Genomic DNA, 19497 nt, shown 5'->3' with positions numbered 1-19497 from the left:
TTTTGTCTAGGAAAGCTGGTCATGTTATATAGTAGTGATATTTAAATTTATTTTGAGAACGATTCAATGGAAGAGAACGTTAGATTTTTTTTATAGGTCGGTTCAGAGTTGTTGTTTTTTTAAGTTGTAGAAACTAAATCCCATAGCTTTACAGTACCCTGCAAACAATGTTTATTTGTACACGTATAGGAATAAATTACAATACCAAAATTACAACACATTCATTAATAAGCACATCAGTAAAATGTACAAAGTAACCAAAAAAGGACTGGACATGCAAAAACAATGTTTTACCTTTAAATTAATGTATTTCGATTAATGTAGCAACCGAGTGGCTCTGGTAGGCTTTTTATGTCCGTCTTGTGTCAAAGTCTGATGTGCCACCTCCACATTAAGCCACTGCTGTTTGCAGGAATACTCAGCTTGAAATTCTGGCATTAAAAAACAACAACAAAAAGAACCACAATGTCATATTTTGATGTTTAACATCATTTATTTTGATTAGTTACAAAACATAAATAAAATCAACAGTTGAATTAGTTACAATTTACAGAGGCTAAATCACCAGCAACATACCTCATTTTTCTAGGTTTCTTTGCCCAAATGTCCTTTTATTATTGGTTCTCAGTCATGCTATTTGGGACTCCCCAGGTTTTTGTTGCATTAATTTGGAAGTTTACTATATTCGACCTGCAGCCCAGCACAAAGGCTTATGTCATTTTGTTATGTATCATCCAGGTTTTCATGGTTCAAAGCTGAAATGTCAAAAATGACAAAAAAAATTCTCTGAATATAATCTTAAATGACCCTGGCCTGTCAGGACACAGAGAGGTATATCAAGGCAGGGGAGTCCCATGTCAGCAGGGAAGAAAACCAGTGTTTTCTAGTTTCAAATAACCTCTGATTTATAATGATGAGAACACAATTTTACAATTTATACAACCCCATTTCAAAATACAAAAATAATCTTTATCTTTTAGATAACATTTTGGTAACACTTCAAGGACAAAGCCAGCTCCACATTATGAGTCATAATCGTTAAGCTGTAGCTTGCAGTCAACATGTTAGTATCAGACATGACAGCACAGTATCTCACTTTCACTAGCAATGAACTACATCTCTGTGAAAATGTGGGTTGTTTTGAAAAGCAACAAATACCAAAAAAAAAAATCCATTGTTATACTCTAGATTATGCAATTGCAGTTTCTGAACAACCATACCCTTTAGCACAAACTAGTCCTCCTTAACCGTTCATGTTTTAAATTTCTTTGACTCACATTTAGCAGTCTATAACAACCTGGACAATCTCCTGTTTTCTGTGGCACACAATCTATCATTAATAAAACAGAAATGCTGCTTTGACTACAGGCTACTTATTATGCCAAAAACAAAAATAAAAATTACTGACCATCGATGGTCAAATGTGTGTATGGCTAAGTGCACTGATAACCCAATAAAATGTATAGTAATATATCTGCTGCTGATATATTACTCTTTGTATCTCTGCAACTACAAATGAAGTGAGTTTAGAAATAGAGGAATTGAACATTTTTGACTTGAGTAAACCATTTGCTGAGTGCATGAAGCACAATTATGGCCTGCAGTTCAGCTTCTGACAGATGTATTCACACTGACAAGCCTATGGTTGAAGACTAAATAGTTCACAATTGAAATAAGGAATTTGTACTACGCCAAACAAAGTTAACAAATAGGCAAGTGAGGATCCCACCACAGTGTTGGACATCAAACTTAAGACTGGTATATGGTCTAAGCTCTCACTTGTTTTGTCTCTTGAGGAAACAAGCCTAAGACATAGGCAGAGTAAACATTTTCATTTGGGTACAGTGACATTTGAGAGGCCACTTTGAATTAAAGAAACAGGGGTGCAGTTTATAATGCAATACACCATGGGACTATCACAAAGCTTTGTCACACAAAAATTATACACTCACACACTCACAAAAAATGCAGTAATTTTAAAAGGCAATATGGGAATAACCCATATGGTCTCCCCTGTCTATGAAAACTTGGCAGTTTTTCTTCTTTTTTGTTCTCCTCCTCAGCATGACACCGTGATATACTTTGATATGCGGAGCTCAAACTGAAAGCACAAACGTCAAATGTGAAAGCATGTCATACTGAACGCAAATGGATTAATTGTCTCAGTAGGCTGCAAACAGTAAATGTAGGATTCATTAATATACAGCAAGTGCAAGCAGTTTGCACTCAGGCAAGTCAAGTTAGTTCCTAAGGTCATGCAGACTTGCCCTGAGTGTACCCAGGTATCCACTGAACACAGATCGCATATTTCAATTTGCCATCATATTAAGAATGCATCTGAATTTATATCATATCACTCATGGTAATTCAGACTGCTTCTGTGTTACAAACATAAAATAATACAAATTAAGCACATGCTGTACAGTGCACGACACTGCAACAATGTATTTGGTTGTATTGTGGTAATGATAGTAGCCAGATAACTTCACCGTGCTCTAATGTGTAACATGCTGTTGTTGTTTTTTTTCATTGCCCATTAAAACGCCTTGTGCTGTAGGCATACAGTTTTAAAAGATCACAAAAATGCTCTCTGCTTGGTTTTCATCAATGTGCTTCTACAAAAATATTTTATGCCTTACAGACAAACCAATACAATACATGCTGATCAATTTAGATGACCATTGCTAATTGCACTTTTAAAATTGATAGTCCTTTCACTGTAAGCATTAACAAATTAAAACAAAAAATGTCAACACACTGTCAAATGTTTTGTCCTTCTTGTCTCTGCTTAGGGAGAGTTCAGGTCCAACTGAGTTGGTTTGAAAACAAAAACATGAACGTTAATTTGTGTCAAAGGACATAAGGGATATGTACTTGGATAATCACTAAACGCTCGCCCACACTCATAAATGCACACACTCATACATTAAAGAATTTGTACATCTTAACACCCAAACATACCATGATTCATAAACCCCAGCTGCTGTGTCCCATATTACTCTCTCTCTTGTACATACTAGAATCTACCATCTCTCACATTCACTCTCCATCTCATCCAGAAGTACACTTGAATCCATATATTCATTGCAGTCAGAACTCTCTCATACATACACAGAACTAACACTTCAAATGGATCTGCTTTACGTCCTGATCAACTTAATATTTCCATCTCTTGCACCTTCATATTGACCTCACACTTTGCCTTGGTTTCATTTCTGTCCCAGAGGAAGAGTGGAGGTGGGGGGTGTTGGGTGAATTTTGGCACTGGAAGGTAGAGCAGCAGTAGAGCAAGAGGAGGAACAGGTGGAGGAGGATGAGGAACAGGAGCAAAATGTCCCCCCAGTAGCAGCAGTACTATCTGTGGATGCTGTGGTGCCACTGCCAGGCAGCAGAGACGTGGCTGTGGACACTGGAGATGTGGGCATTTGGGAAGGCAGCAGCGGTTGGCTTTGAGGTGGTGAGTGGGGCAGCTGGGTAATGGGCTGTGTCTGTGGTACTGACTGAGACTGTATGGGGGTTTGCATCCGGGGCTGTGGTATCTGCTGGTGGAGTGGGGACTGCTGATAGGTCATCTGTTGGAGGGGGAGAGACTGATGGAGGTGTAAACTTTGCTGCATCTGTGGCACCTGTGCCATGTGCGTTTGTGGTGGAGGTCCTGGAGAGGGCAGTGTGGACAGGTTCCCCCCACCTGTGTAAGGCGAAGGGGCTGCCACAGGCAAGCTGGCAGGGGCTGGGGATGCCTGGGGGTTCAGTGGTGCCACTGGAAACCAACCTGATGGAGCCACCTGTGTGGAATATAATAATAAGTACTGAGGAAATATTACAGCATAAAAATAATGCTTTGAATGTTGATTGTATAACAGGCAAATTTTGTTCTTTTAAGACAGAACCAGGCCAACTGTTTCCCCCATTTACAGTCTTTGTCATAAGGTAAGCTAACCTGATACTGGCTGTAGCCTTATATTAAACATAAACACATGAGAATGGTATCAATCTTCTCACGTAATTCAGGACAAGAAAGCAAATAAGCGTATTTATTGACTATTCCTTTAAAGGTTATGCAAAAATTGGATGCAAACTATAATGTGTGGTCACACCTCAGTCGGCTGGCTCCAGCCTCCCAACTCCTGCACCTGCTGAATCTGCTTGATCTGATTTAGTGAAGGCTTGGGTGGGGCGGGGCCCACCATCTCCTTCGTCCAATTATCAACAAGTTTGTGCAGTTCATCTGTGAATGTGCTTTTTCTTAGGGGACTGTGATCTGTGGAAAAATGAGGGCACACACATCACACCACTGACTGTCACCAAATGGGCTGTCTCAATTTATTTCTACTATGGCAAACCGTACCTCTTTTAGCTGGCAGTGACGGGCAGTGCTCTGGGTTGCAGTATAGAGGCAGTCTACTCTGTTCACCACCTGAGAAACTACTTGACTGCTGAATGCCTTGAAGAGAGATGCAAGAAATAGTTACACAGACAGCAAGCCAAAAAAGAGAATAAAAGAGAGAGAAAGAATAAACCAGAAACCTTACCAGAGTGAGTAACTCCATTGTTATCCATGTGAGAGTGAGGCCGGGGTCGGAGTTTGATTTTCGCCGGCCTGGGCCTGCGAGGAGAGAGGATAGGTGCCGTGGGAAGAGGAGGCGTTCGGGAGAGGGAGACAGGCAGACTCTGCCTTTGGTCTTTGAGGGAACGGAGCTGTCTGTACAGTTCCTGCAGCTCTCTGTTCTGCTGGGCCTGAAGGGATACCACCTCTTTGATGTGCCTACAGAGGAAGAAACACAAACAACAGAAATATCTGTTATACTCAGTAGGCAACAAAAAATAAATGGAGACATAAAATAGAAAATATAATAAATGATGAGACAAACGTCTTGTAAACTCTAAAATAATCTCCCCTCACTGACTTACTTCTCTCTGAGTTTGTGTAGTTCCCTTTTCAGGTCTTCATCCTCCAGCTCACTCTCATCATCATCATCACTGCTGCCCAAGGGTGAGTGGCTGTGTCCATGACCTCGAGACAGATGGGCCATCGCTGGGGTCCTCTTACTTTCATCTTTCTCCCCTTCCTTTGCCCGAGATCTCCTCCTCTCCCGCTCCAAATGAGGAGACACTGGAGAGCTGTCAGTCTGGCCATCCTCTTTCTTGGTCTCAGCCTGGGTTACAGAGAAGCGTCCCACTTTCCGGTGAGTGCTACCATGGCCTGATGGCGCATCCTTTGGAGGAGAGGTCTGAGGCACAGGAGTCACCTGATGGCAGAGGATGTGGGAGACATTAATTGCTTGTCCGCACTGCTCTGAAGATTCAGACTAATGAGGGGCAAAGATAATATGTGGACAATGCCTCCAACCTGAAATCGTCCTTTGCGTGACTGAGGTGGATTTAGGGGTGGCGCCTCCTCCTCCTTAAGTGCCTGACTGCTGGAGCGTCCTTCTAATAAAGAGATAGGGATGGAATAACAAAAAGGGGAGACATGGAACCAGAGACAAGAACACAGACATACACATATAAAGAGCACATAAATGACAAAGTAGACACACATGAAAGCAACAGACACAAAGGGGTACACAAAAATGTACACAACAGAGAGACATATAGATGCACACGGACAGACATGGGGCACGAACACAAAAGCACAGTGTTAAAAATTGCCCACCAATGTCACACATCATCAACTTTGTGACTTATGCGGCTTTTGCATTCAGGTCTATGAAATATGTAAGCATATGATGAGTTCAGTGGGAGTCATTTTTCTAAATTATAAACAATAAACAGAAAATAAAATTTTGGGATATAAAAATATCATACTTAAGAAAAAGAGAAAAATGTTATGGGTGTGTGGGAAGGAGTGGTAAATGCTTGTTTCAATAAAAACAAAATTAAAGTAAGTGATTAAATAAAAAAAAAACTTTTGAAATGGCAGTTGAATGTTTACAATGGTGTACCCCCACCCACCCACACATCCACACTCTCATTCTCACTGACTCACCACTGTCCCACTCATATACCAGACAACAAAGCCCAATATCAAATTTAAGATCTGTACTCAGATCCACAGTGATATTGTTCAGTGTTTGATATTTGTGATTACTACATTAGCAAAGTGTACATGGATAATCACTGCATGATTTAAGAACCAACATAAAAATATGCATCCTGAAATAGGTGTTACTTACAGATAACGATCCATTATTAGTAACTTGTGTAGAACGTAACAAACATGCTCATGCGTGTGTGCTCGTAGCAAAGGATCTATGCTACTGCTACACATTTTATACACATAAACACAAATACATCCAAGATGACTGGAATACTTAGAGTGATAAAGCTTAGCCATGTGAAAAGCCTATGCATGTAAAACAAAGCCTGACTAACTTGTAAGTCCTGGGTAACGATCACAATCTATCCTGGAAATTTTAACTTTAATCATAATCCGTATATTTCACACAGATAATGCAAATTCAAAAGAATCCTCATAAATTAATCTGCTATACTAGATATACTGGAGCATATACTAGAGTCTCGTGGAGTAATGCTAGCCTGTACGAGCTAACAGAAAGAGTGTACACATATAACGAATGATAAGTAATTACATAACAGCTTTGCAACTTGGCAGCTATCTTATGTGTATGTGTCACGTGTTATGACGTGAGTTGCATGGTTTTCTCTACACTGAGCCAGCAGGTGGATGTGCGGAGGTGAGATGCTTGCTGCTGGCAGTGCCTGCGGAATTGGGGCGGGGAAGGGTGGTGGGGAGGGGGGTGTCATATGAAGGGATATGTCCTGGGCACAGTCACAGCTGGGCTTTGCTCCAGAGTTCATCTGCACTGGGATGGGCGTCAGATTTCTGATGCCAACCTCTTCCTACACTGTGCCAATCTCCCACCCTCCTCTACTCTCCACTGTTCTCGCCCCTGGGTGAGTAACCCATGCAAAAAAACAGAAAGATTGCCAAGAAAATGAAATTTAGTGAAAAAAGGAATTCAGACACAAATAAAATAAAATTAAAAACAATAATGTATGTAGCGACGCCAAGACATTACATGGGGATTTTAGTCACATAACAATATGAAAAAACAGAATTCTTTAACTGTAAACATTAAAATACATTAACATTAACACTTATTAATTCTTGATGGTTAAGAAAGTTATTTTACTATGTTAAAACTAGTACTAGATATTAGATTTAGGTCCATGCCCCAACATCTCATTCTCTCTCTCTCTCTCTCGCGCTCTCTCTCTCTCTCTCGCGTTCGCTCCCTAAGAGGACGCTACCTTGCTGGACTCTGGGCTTCTTGAACAAGCTGGCGGAGTGGCGCAGTTTGCACGCCCAGTTTTTGAATTTGCGAGTCCAGGATTTCTTGCTAACAGGATTTCTGATACTAGGACATGTCAGGTTTAGGCCAAAATATCCACCTCCTGCATTGTGCTGCTGCTGTCCATGCCGGAGGGGTATCGGTTGCTGATTGGGGGGCCACGATGCATCTCCAGTGGTACTGGTGTCAGAGTGTGGGGGTACAGCCTAGAACAGTTAAGACAATTAAGAGTGGCTGCATGGAGTTGAGACATTCAAAACGGAGAGACATTTAAAACATTTAAACATGACAGACAGCTGTGAAAGAGAACCGAGTGGAGTCACATTTACACACTGAAATTTAAACGGTCAAATAATGTAAATTCAGTACAGTGAAAGACACAACTGATAAAGAATTTACTCAAAATCTAATCTGTGGTATTCACTCACAAGAATGGTTGGTTCTCCTGGAACAGGTGGGCGCTGAAGCCCAGCGGAGTCATCCTGTTTGGGAGGCAGGAGAGAGGTAGGCGGGGTCGACGAGGCAGAGGTGGATGGGAGAGATGGGCCAGGCTGCTGCTCCACCGGACCCAGCTCGGCAGAGTTGGGCACTCCTGAGGAAGCATCCTCTCGCCCTCCATCCTTCTCTGGGTCGGGGGAGGAGGAGGAGGAGCGTGAGGTGGTGGAGGAGGTAGTGGAGGACGAGGAGTGGGGAGAAGTGTCTGAGGAGGAGGCAGGTGGGAGGAAGGGGTGAAGCGACTGTGGCTCAGATGACTCGTCTCCTCCTGCTGATGTGGAGGCAGCTGATGTAGGGCATGAGGCAGCTCCTCCGGCCAATGCTGCCCCGCTGCTGTACTCCTGATACAACAGGTTCCTCAGCTTTTCATCCAGTGTCTTTATGCGGTTGTCTACAAATTCAATTTTGGGGGGGCCTTCACTGTCTGACTCGGCCACAGAGGAAGGTTGTGCAGGGGATGGTGTCATTGTGAGGGAGAGAGTGGGTAAAGGGGCTTCAGCAGTGCCCAGATGGAGAGGCGGCAGAGAAGAGTCAGAGGAAGGGTGGAAAGGGGCAGAGTAGCTACCTGTGTCCTCTGTGACACTTGTCTCTCCTGTGGACACCTCTGACTCTGACATATGTAAAGAGGACTGCTTCTGCAGTGCAAACTGCAGCTGTTTCTGGGGTGTGTCCATGGCTTTGACAACCTCCTGTTGCTGCTCAATGTGTTGCAGCAGTTTCTGTGGCTGTACATGTTGTTGTGCCAGCTCAGCAGGGATTTGGGTTTGTTGCGGAATCTGCTGTTGCGGTACAGGGCTAACATTTAGCTGTGCCTGTTGTTGTAGAAACTGTTGACTAATTGACAGCGGCAACATTTGGCTTTGATCTGGCTTTAAAGCCACAGCACCCATAAACAGCTGATGTTGCTGCTGCTGTAGCTGCTGTTGCACCATTTGCTGTTGCTGTAACTGTATTGTCTGTTGTAGGTTTAACTGTTGCTGCTGCAGCTGAGACTGTTGCAGCAACTGTGGTGTAAACTGTGCTGTTTGCTGTTGAAGAAGGGGCTGTTGGGCCTGCGGTAGGGGCACAGACTGCTGTAACACCTCTGCATGGCCTGGACGAGGTAGCACCTGCACCTCAGTCAGCTGTTGTTGAAGTGGAATTTGTTTCTGCACGAGCTGTTGTTGTTGTAACTGCTGGAGAGACTGTTGCAAAGCTCGCTCCTGCTGCAGCTGAATTTGTTCTTGGTACACTTGATGTTGTGATTGCTGTTGTTGTTGTGGTGTTGCCTGCTGTATCTGTTGTGCCTGTTGCTCAAGCTGCATTGCTTGCAGCTGTTGAGCTGCTTGTACGTGCTGCTGTAATGCAGGCTGTAGCTGTGGCTGTGGTTGTTGAGGTTGCTGTTGGGCAGGTTTGGCCACCTGGGTAACTGTCTGCTGCTGCTCCATGCCAAGTTGGCTTACCGCTGAAGAGGCCACTGCAGCAGCAGGAGGAGGGGAATGAAAAGAGGTTGAGGACTGATCTGCTGCAGACACACATGACCTTGGAGCAGTTATCACTGTATCCCCTATACTGTGACCTACAGTGGAGCAACCACTGGTTCCAGGAGAAATGAGGATATCAGGACGAATGGTCATGGGTGTGGGAGAAACAACAGTGGGAGTAGTGGATAAGGTGGCAAGGTTAGCAGCAGCAGGCATTGCTATGGATGAGGAAGCACTGGAAATCTGGTCAGCAGAAGCTGAGGTGAGGACTGGCAGTTCAGGACCACCTGAAGCAGTGACAGAGGCTTCAAGAGTGAAAACTGGTGCAGAGATGCTTTCAGAGGCAACGGTGTGAGGAGCATGAGCAGCGGTGGCTGGGGAGGACATGGAAGCAGGGGCTGAGACAGTGGAGACTGAAGAGGAGGTGGCAGAAAGGGTGGGGCAGGGGGGAGAGGCCATTCCAGTCAAGGACTCCAGACTCTGGGATCCTTCACTTTCTACAGCCACAGAGAGGAACACACGGTTAGTTTCTGTTAAGCTGCCAACACAGTCAAGTTAATAAGCCATAGCATTAAAATTGATTTGGGTAAAACTCACCTTTCTCTGTTTCAGGAGACTGGGGTATCTTTGTTTCTGTAGTTGGTGGTGGTGTAGCTGCTCCTTGGCTGGAAAGAGAGTCCCTATGGCGGATGGTCTGGTTGATGAAAAAGCGCCAGCGTCCCACTGGGGAGGAATGGGGCACTGAGTCCGCTGAGAAATCACCAAGATAGTTCACTAGTTACTAGAAGTTAAGTTACAGTATGTACAGAACTGCCTCTTACTGTCACTTGTTTGTGCATAAGAAAATATTTATCCAAAAACTCACTTGTTGAACTAGTGGGAGTGCTCACATGTAGCTGATCAGTTGATCCAGTCTATCAGAGAAATTTAAAAAAAAAAAACATTCAAATTCATCTATCAATCTTCCATCAGTCGAAACAGAAAAATAACAGCAGGAAGAAGGTGATAGATGGACATGTGGAAATCACCATACCTGTGAATGTGTCTGAAGAATTTCGTGGGCTTTCTTAACTATCGCTCTAAGCTCCTCAACAAATTTCTCTTTCTCCACATCCAGGACAAAGTCCTCCTCCACCTACAAACAAAATGCAAACAAACAACAATTATAAAGACGTGGAATGATAAACAACAATGACAACCAATGCAGACTATGAGCAGCTTACCATGTAATCTGCTATGTCCTCAGGCGCATCTCCTTCAATGTCAAATTTAAATGTCACCATCTTGTTGCTGTGGGTTTCCAGCTGGCATTCTACCATATTGTCACCGCTCCCAGACACCTACGGAGGGAAAGACAAATTAACATTATTCCATTGTGTTTTTCCTAATTCTGCTTGACTACATTAATATAGCAATATATCTGGCTACGTTTTCTTTGTTTGTTTGTTTGTTTTTTGCTGTTTCTTCACCTGGAGCATGCTCAGCTGAAACTGATGTGAGACTTTCTCAGGTCTCTGACAGGAAGTCCTTCTTTGAGTTTTTAATTTGTCTAATTTCCCATTGGCCAAGAGCTGAAGAGTTTCTTCTCCATTAGCTGGAACTGACCTGTGGGTGGTAAAGTAGTTATATACTGCATTGTATGTCAATCATTCAAAAAGTATATGTAGTGTATATGTCTATTAACAACATCCTGTACAGTCAAGTCTTTTGTAACAAAACTAAATCTAAACGTGTTATATATTTGAAGGTGCTGTTAACCACTATGTAGGTATGGACAATGGTGTTTAGACTTCCACAAATCTAATTACACTTAACATCTACATTTACATTTTATTTTTTATAAACTGCTTTCAAATTAAGGCTCATAAAATCTTCCAGAATCAAGACTTGTTCAGTTTTTGTCTTAGATAGAAATACTGCATAACTTCCATGCACCAGCCCATAAATGGAGCTAAGATCAGAAAGTAATGATATCAGACATACCCTGAAGAAGAATGATGTTCTGTACTTGACAGGTATGGACCATCCTGCAGAGTAACATGAATACACACATAATGAGGATTACACAAGTACATGGAAAAACACACAAAAACATAGACATCTGATACAAGCAATGCTTTAATGTAATTATGGAAAATATGGCAATTCAAAAACAAGTATACTGTTTGATGAATATATTCATTTTTTTAAGATCAAAACTTAGTTTGTTAGTTTGAATCAAAAAGACAGACTTTTCAAATAATTAGATAGCAGTATTCTCATTCATTTCACCAATATGTCAACAAAGTAAAATTATTTCTTAACCAACACAAACTTCCATTCTACCTGTACTTGAGCAACGCCCAGCAGGGAAAGGTCACAGTCTTGCAGCGAGGCTTGGGGAAGTTTGGGGGCATTAGAATCAAGCGATTGTAGAGTAGTGACAGGCGGAGGGGAGGTGGGGATAAAGTCGGCCTGCCCTGGTAAGGTTACCTGGGCTGCTGGCGGAGATGAAGGCAGCTCTGGAGCAGGGGCAGCAGCAGGATGATGGGATGGGAGAGATGGTAGTGTTGTCGGGGGACATGAAGTATGAGAGGGACTGAGGGGAATTTGTTGCGCAGGAAAGATAGCATTGGCCAGAACAGGGTGGTCAGCAATAGGTGTTTCAGTGTGTGTCTGAGTCTGAGAATGAGCCTGTGTCTGAATGTGTGTCTGTGTTTGGGAGTGTGTTTGGGCCTGGATGCTGGTTTGTGTGTGTGTGTGAGCTGGCAGCATTTGCTTGGCCTGGTGCTGCGGAGATGGAGTGGTGCCTGCCACGAGATGACTATAAAGGGGAAGGGTCCTGTTCTGGGCCTGAGGCTCAGCAACATTACTGGAGACTATCTGTGCAGGAGGATGGGTCACCAGATGTGAAACAGGTGGACACTGCGGGGGCAGCTGACTCTCATCAAGGGGCATCAAAGCCTGCTTTACAGAAAGTGGCTGCTGGATGGGAGTTGCGATAGGCTGTGCCAGTAGCTGAGCTTGTGGAGGAGGTGGAGCTAGCGGCTGATGAACTTGAGAGAGCTTCTGCAGCTGTTGCTGGTACTGCTCAGTAGATTGAGGCATTGCAGACTGGGAGATGGGCTGAATGACTGAAGGGTCAGTAGTGCTTCCTAGGGGCTGCTGCTGGGCCTGAACAACTTGGCCTGGAACATAGGCTTGTCCAGCCTGTGGCACAGGATGAGGAGTGGCAACAAAGTTTGCAGGGTCAACTATAGAGCTCAGGCTATCTGCTTTAGTTCCAACACCAGCTGAGCCAGGTGACAGAATCATCTGCTGATACTGAAGTGCTGGCTGCTGTTGCTGCTGCTGTTGTGTAATATGAGCAATATCCTGTTGCACAGATGGCATGGCTTGGTGGGTAAGCTGAGTGACATACTGAGGGGCCAAAAGGCCAGTGGCAGCCTGAGCATGCACCTGGCTAGGGGGCTGGCCTTGAGTTTGTTGCTGGAGCTGGGGTTGCATGAGCCCTGGCATTTGTGCATTTTTCTGAACACAAGACTCATGTTGGATTTGACTGGGCACTGAAGCAATTGCAGCTGGAGGCTGAACAGCAGCTTGGCTTTGTTGGCCCATCATCTGCATGTCACCAGTTGGGCCCTGGCCATGTGGCTGCTGGGACTGAGAAATTGTTGGGTGCAGAGGCTGGGTCTGGATTAATGTCTGCGCAGTTACCTGGCTCTGTGTGGGAGTGACAGGTCCTGGGTAACTAGTCTGCAAAGGAATTTGCTGGGTCTGGATGATTTGAGTCTGTCCCTGGATCATCGCTGCTGGAGGAGTTACATGGGCCTCAATCATAGCCTGAGCTGCTTGGGCTGTGGACTGGGCTATAAATTGGACTGGGACCTGGCCCTGGTTCTGGGGATGAGCCTCATTTTGTCCTTGCTGGGTAAAGACTTGAGCTGGGGCAACAGCAGAAGCCTGAAGAGGGATCTGCGTAGCCTGAGTGGCTGCAGGGACTTGGACTTGTGAGACAGCTTGAGTTTGGTGCTGAATCACCTCAGTGCTGGCTGGCGCTCCAACTGGGATATGGGTTTCCATTACAGAGGTGTGGTGCTGCGGCTGAGCAACAAATGCTTTCTGCTGCTGGATCAATACTACTTGCTGTTGTTGCTCCATCACCTGCTGCTGTGTGAGAGTGGTATGAGGTGTAAACTGAGCTGTGTTTAGTTGTGGGATACACACATGCTGCATGTCAGTCGGTTGCTGCTGAATCTGCTGCTCGCTGTGACTTTGTGGAATAGGGACAGCCTCTTGTTTTTCAGTCTGCTGAAGCTGAATGATGGCTGCTTGCTGCTGCTGCTCTTGAATCTGTTGCTGTATCAGAGCCTGTTGCTGTAATCTCTCTGCTTGTTGTTGTTGTAACAGGGCTTGTTGTTGACGTTGTTGTTCTAACTGTTGTTGCAACAGGGCTTGCTGCTGCTGCTCTATCTGCTTCTTGAGTTGCACTTGTTGCTGCTCTTGTTGCTGTAGCTGTAGCTGAGCTTTCTGCTGTAGCTGCTGCTGTTGTAAAATTGCCTGCTGTTGCAAATGCTGTTGTATGAGTGCTTGTTGCTGTTGTTGTTCCATTTGTCGGAGTAAGGCTTGCTGCTGCAATTGTTGTTCTTTTTGCTGTTGAGTCTGCTGGGGTTGCTGCTGCAATACAATTTGTTGCTGCTGTTGTCCACTCTGCTGCTGCTTCTCTGGTTCTTTTTGTGTTCCAGCTTGGTGTTGTCCAGACTGTTGATATAGCTGGCTCTGCTGCTGCTGCTGTGATGGAGACTGATGTTGTTGTTGCTCTAATTGTTGTTGTAGAAGCGCTTGTTGTTGTTGTTGTACAAGACCTTGTGCTTGCTGTTGCTGCTCTTGTTGCTGCTGAATAAGAGCTTGCTGTTGATCCAGCAACTGCTTGTGTATCAGTGCTTGCTGCTGCTCCAGTTGATGCTGTTGTAGTTGGGCCTGTTGCTGTTGCTGTTGAAGCAGTGCTTTTTGTTGCTGCTGATCAAGCTGTTGCTGGACATACATCTGTTGTTGCTCAAGCAGTAAAGCTTGTTGTTGCTGCTGCTGGTGCCCTAGTTGTTGCTGATGCTGTAACAGGGTTTGCTGTTGCTGAAGCTGTTGTTGCAGCTGTTGAGACTGCATTGCGGCCTGCTCATGAGGATCCAATACGGGTTGCTGTTTATGAGTCTGAGTTTGCTCCCCTTGCTGTGGTAATGACATAGCTCGCTGCTCCATACCTGTTTGTGTAGGTAACATTTGCTGCTGAGGAGTTGGCTGAACGGGTGGTACAGGTTGCTGTACATAGATCTGCTGCTGAGGCTCATGTTGATGTTTCTGGACCGCTGAAGGAGCTGATTGCTGTTGTTCCGTTGGTGGCTGAGTGGCACTAACTTGTTGTTGTTGTTGTTCGAGCACAGTGGCCTGGGCCTCCATTTGCTGTTGTGGCTGCTGCTGAAGGGTGGAGGTCTGGGGATCCATCCCTATCTGTTGTTGTTGGACAATAGTCTGCTGAGGGATCATGACAGGCTGTGTTTGCTGGGGTGCTGCCTGGGGAATGATGTCAGTGAGCTGCATGGGAGGGGCAGGGGATTGGGTCTGCTGAGCGAGGGGCACAATGGTCCCCGCTAGTCCAGCAGGATCACTGACTGACATGGATGTAGTGAGAACATTAACAGGTGCTTGTGGGGAAACAGGGGGTATGTATGACTGTGAGGGGGGCACTGACCCAATCGGAGTGGCAGTTTGAAATGCATCTGACGGGAATGTTTGTGACTACTCAGTGATAATGACAGAATGATGATTGGTGTTGAAAGAAGAGGGAAAAGAAAATAATAGAAAAACAGGTAAGAATAAGCTGCGGAAAGGGGTATAAATTAACAGCACATTTAATTTTATTCAACAGGGTTTCCCACAGTGTTTTGGAGCAGTAGTGACATGCCTCATCTGAAATACAGACCACTACATCTAAAGTCAGAAAAAGTAAACAAACTTTAACTTAATCGTTTTACGTAACCTTCAGGTAAAATGAGCAGAAGCACCATTTTGAACAGCAAGACTATATATTTAATGAGAAAGGCTATTAATCCATCATGTCTTGTCATGCAACTTCTGCTAAGCAATTTCCTGAGGGAAACCCTGTACAGCGTACAATCAGATGATCAAGCTCAGAGGATTATGAGGATGATTTGTGGTTGGGTAAATAGTTATTTGAGGGGAAAAAAAACAGACAGAGTATCGAGATCATAGCTTTACTTTCATTAAGAGTAATGTTAAATGTTGCAGCCCCAATGCAAATATGGCTTCATTTTAATACAAGTTAGTATTATCACCCTTTTCACCTGAAAATATTGTTGAGGTACACTTGGTGATACCTGTGGAACCATGGTACTGGGCTGAAGAAATGTCTGACCAACGGGCCCCCCTCCACTTTGGCCTATGGACATGCTGGACATACTAACACTTTGACCAAGAGGCACGCTTGGAACACTTCCACTCTCACCAGTGGAGAGCATCTGAGGATGAGCCAAAGCACCAGCTCCCTGCAGTGCAAGAAAATAGTTAATGAACAATGTGATTTTATCAATACAGTGATTTCAAACAATTTTACTAATCAGTTTAGTAGGATTTGAAAACATATAGACGTACAGGTGCTGTTGGGGGGAGAGTCGTCTGGGAGTGGGTGTATGACTCCCCTTGCTGAGAGTATGCCTGGCTCTGTCCACTTGCATAAGATTCACAGCTAGCCGAACCCATGCTCTCACCTTCTGAGTGAAACACAATTTAAAAAACAGGAAGGAATGTAAAAATGCAAACTACACATACTTGTACACAAAGTCACAATATTCAGTAAATATTTTATGGTATCTGTTTATTTGAACTTCCACCATGTCAGTTATTTCATAATAACGTCTCACTAATTAACAGTGCACCCTAAAAAACTGCTGGCGCATGAAACATATTATGAAGGTGAATTTTCTACCTGGCAGACCAAGGGTTGTCCCACTGAAAATATGCTGCTGTCTGACATGCTGGTCCACCTCAGGCAGTTCCTCAGACTCCTGCCCTCCTCCTCCTCCTCCTGTCTGTCCAGCTGCCCCAGGCCCCAGTGAGGACAGGCAGGATGGATGAGAAAAGGCATAGGAGGTAAGAGCAGAGTCTCTTCTTTCCTCAAAGCCCTGGTGCTGCTGGAGGAGCTGCTGCTGTCGACGCTCCCGTGACTTTTTGATCAGATTTACTCGGTCCCGGATGGATTTTCCCACCACCTTGGCATCACTCTCATGGAAGAAACCTGATTTCACCTGTGGTAAGGGAGGAGGGGGGGGTTTCATAAATTAATGGCTAGAGTTAGGCCAAGGGAATCTAGGTTAGAAAGATCTACCCTGAAATGGCTAATAAATGAGCTGAAGGATTTCCCTCACCTGACCTTCCTTCAAGCTTTAAAGCATCAATGTCTTTTCTCAGTCTACCCTATACTATACCTGAAACCCATGAACCCCTATCTATTCGTCAGGCATGAATTGTCCTTGTGTCTCACCATCTCTAGAGCCACCTCCTCAGCGCTGTCATTCTCGAGGTCATAGCTGAACTCAATGGCCTCATTGTCTTTGTGTTTCCCCTTCAGCTTCTTCGGCTCTTCAACCCAAATCCGGAGAGCCAGACAGTCCTGGGTGCCTGTGTCCTCTTCTGCCAGCTCCACCCGGACCCCTGTGTCCTCTCCAAAGAATGCATGGTTCAGGAGGTCTCTGATCGAGAGTCTGTCAAGAGAAATACAACAAAAAGAACAGACTAAAACAGGTTCCAGGGTGTTTTATGATTGCATGAGACTGTTGAAATTAAAACGTGCTTACCTCTGACTCTTGTTCTGACGAATGCAGCCTTCGATTATCTCTTTTATCTCTGGGTCATTCACTTTATCAAAGCTAGCTGGCTTTATACCCTGCAGAAAAAGGGTAAATGGGAAATTAACAGTTTCATCAAGGAGCCAGGTAGCTGGGATCACACTTAAATAAACTAAAGAATATACAAGAGAATTAGGTCCACATATATCATCACCGCAAATAATTAGTTTATATGAGAGTAATAAAGTCAAAGACACTCACACTTGTGACTTTGCGATAGATCTGAGCTGCATTTTGGCACTCAGAGTAGGGGTATTCTGAAGTAGCCATCTCCAGCATGCACATCCCAAAGGCGTAAACATCCACAGACTCATCATAGTGCTCCTCATACATCTCTGGAGCCATGAACTCTGGTGTTCCTGTTAAGACCAGACGGTGGTACACAGTCAATGAGATGCAGAACAGCCACAGTGCATACTACTTCACCACCATCACTGTTTACAATCTGTATTTACTGTCCCATACGAGGGTTCACAGAGCAGGAACGACCCAAAGTGAATGGAAGAATTGAAATTCAACTGAAACTGTGATAAGAATCTTCCTGGCAACTGCTCTTGCCTCTCCAGTTAAACTTTATCGAGCTAAATGGTACTCACAGTGCACTGCTTAAGTTGGCTCACTGAGCCAACATCTCATCAGCAGTCTCCGTTTACATTAAGTGCTACCCCATGGATTTTAGAGTGACTTTGTCAATAATACTCTATACTCTAGGCAGCTGAGGCACTCTGTAAAAAAATCTTAACAGTGCTGAATACAGAGAAAAGTGTATTTATAGGTCCTGACGGTTTGCTGATGTAGGCAGTACATCCCTGGCTTTGTTCTCAAAAGTAGTTGGTCTACTTATGCAGCTTACCTATGACACTCTTTGCAAAGGAGGTCCTCATCAGAGTGGCCAGTCCGAGGTCACCTATCTTGACTGAACCTGTGGGGCCTGTTATGAAGATGTTGTCACACTTGAGGTCCCGGTGGACAATTGGAGGAGTCCTGGTGTGAAGGAAGTGGAGGCCCTTCAGAATTTGCCTGCACCAACTCCTCAAGACCTTGGGTTTCATCACCTTAAAGCGCTTAAGGTATCTGTACAGAGAGAGCAAAAGCAGTCAAAATCAAAGGGAATAACGTAATCACCCACTGACAGACAGCTAGATGATCCCTATGTGAGACAAAACAATGTTATAAATACCTTTCAGTGCATCATGATAATTGGTTGTGGCATTTCACTTGGATAACATATATAATGAATTTAATTTCCCTCCCCATCAAAATAAGCCAAGTGTTTTCTGTAATGATAATCTCTGCAAACAAAAGTATGTTTAGCAAAACTTACTAAAATGATACGCCACCAGTATTTCTTACTGAAGTTTTGAGCTTTGAGCTCTTTGTTGTTGCTTTTTTTGGGGGGGAGAAGATTGAGAAGCACTACCAAATATTTACTGAACAATAGAGCCATGTGCTGTTATTTGCTAACTATGAAGGCGAGTTTATAGACTCTGGTTTGCACTATAGCTAAAATTAACACTGCTACAGCTGACATCACTCAGAGAAACCAATCTATACTTTCAAGACCTACTGTAGACATGACATGTAATGGTCTATTCTATAAATCAACTTTTTTTTTAGTTATTTTAAATGCCTCATTAGTGTGTAACTGTTTACCGTACAGAGCTGCCACCTGTGGGTGACATTTACTCAAGTGGGTGCCATGACATAGCAAAGAAATACACAAAGGTATACTGGGTATTAGAGGTTTTTATGTCAATCAGAGATGGTGGCTACAAGATTTTTCTTAAAACATAACTTGGTAAGGCTTGGTAACATAACAACAAAATAGAAATGATACAAAAAAGTGAGCTGTCACTGAGTGAAGAATAATATGAGGAGGTTGTGCTAACGTTTTGAGTGTTCCTGAAGTCATAAGTTCAGTGACCAGTACGATGCACTTCTTTCCACGGAGCACAGACTCCCAGGAATCATAGAAGCGGACGATGTTGGGGTGCTGAAGCCCCTTCAGCATCTCAGCCTCCTCCTTGAAGCGTTGCTGCTCCGCCTTGGTCAGCTTGCGGTCCTGAGGTGAGAGGCACATACCGAGTTACACGGCATGAACGTGAAAATTTGTTATCAGCTGTACAAGAACTCTGATATGTGATTCTGTTCAGAGCCCCAAAAAACATCATGAGGCTACCTGACAGTACAAATCCATGACTGTGCACTAACACCAGCTGCCACTAGATGGTACTACCAACATACAGTTGCAGCAGTGCTGAGACAACACCCAAGCCTGAGCTTTTATAAAACACTTTTCTACTGCATCTGCCACACATCCACAGT

General features: G+C 44.1%; 1 protein-coding gene across 6 annotated transcripts in view; it reads right to left on the bottom strand.

Moving 5' to 3' along the window:
• Positions 1-478: 478 nt before the first annotated feature.
• Positions 479-19497, bottom strand: part of si:dkey-151g10.3 (serine/threonine-protein kinase WNK3) — a 35942-nt gene continuing 16923 nt past the window's right edge. The window contains exons 3-24 of one of the 6 annotated variants that reach the window (XM_041049472.1): positions 19062-19234; positions 18026-18246; positions 17374-17531; positions 17122-17210; positions 16809-17028; positions 16254-16572; positions 15920-16038; positions 15613-15813; positions 11258-11301; positions 10744-10879; positions 10498-10614; positions 10308-10409; positions 10140-10188; positions 9872-10024; positions 7745-9771; positions 7276-7522; positions 5351-5433; positions 4912-5249; positions 4533-4765; positions 4349-4444; positions 4098-4261; positions 479-3785 (exon numbers count right to left, since the gene is read on the bottom strand). In XM_041049472.1, coding sequence (XP_040905406.1) covers positions 3210-3785; positions 4098-4261; positions 4349-4444; positions 4533-4765; positions 4912-5249; positions 5351-5433; positions 7276-7522; positions 7745-9771; positions 9872-10024; positions 10140-10188; positions 10308-10409; positions 10498-10614; positions 10744-10879; positions 11258-11301; positions 15613-15813; positions 15920-16038; positions 16254-16572; positions 16809-17028; positions 17122-17210; positions 17374-17531; positions 18026-18246; positions 19062-19234 — 5865 coding nt within the window. In that variant the 3' untranslated portion in view covers positions 479-3209. Of the gene's footprint in view, positions 3786-4097; positions 4262-4348; positions 4445-4532; positions 4766-4911; positions 5250-5350; positions 5434-7275; positions 7523-7744; positions 9772-9871; positions 10025-10139; positions 10189-10307; positions 10410-10497; positions 10615-10743; positions 10880-11257; positions 11302-11599; positions 12986-15612; positions 15814-15919; positions 16039-16253; positions 16573-16808; positions 17029-17121; positions 17211-17373; positions 17532-18025; positions 18247-19061; positions 19235-19497 lie in introns of those variants that run through there. The other 5 variants (XM_041049497.1, XM_041049506.1, XM_041049489.1 and 2 more) reach the window with 5 other exon arrangements.

The sequence above is a fragment of the Toxotes jaculatrix genome, chromosome 2 (assembly GCF_017976425.1).
Source record: "Toxotes jaculatrix isolate fToxJac2 chromosome 2, fToxJac2.pri, whole genome shotgun sequence".
Taxonomy (NCBI): Eukaryota; Metazoa; Chordata; class Actinopteri; family Toxotidae; genus Toxotes; species Toxotes jaculatrix.
The sequence above is the reverse complement of the archived record's forward strand: the minus strand, read 5'-3'. Positions and strand labels throughout refer to the sequence as shown.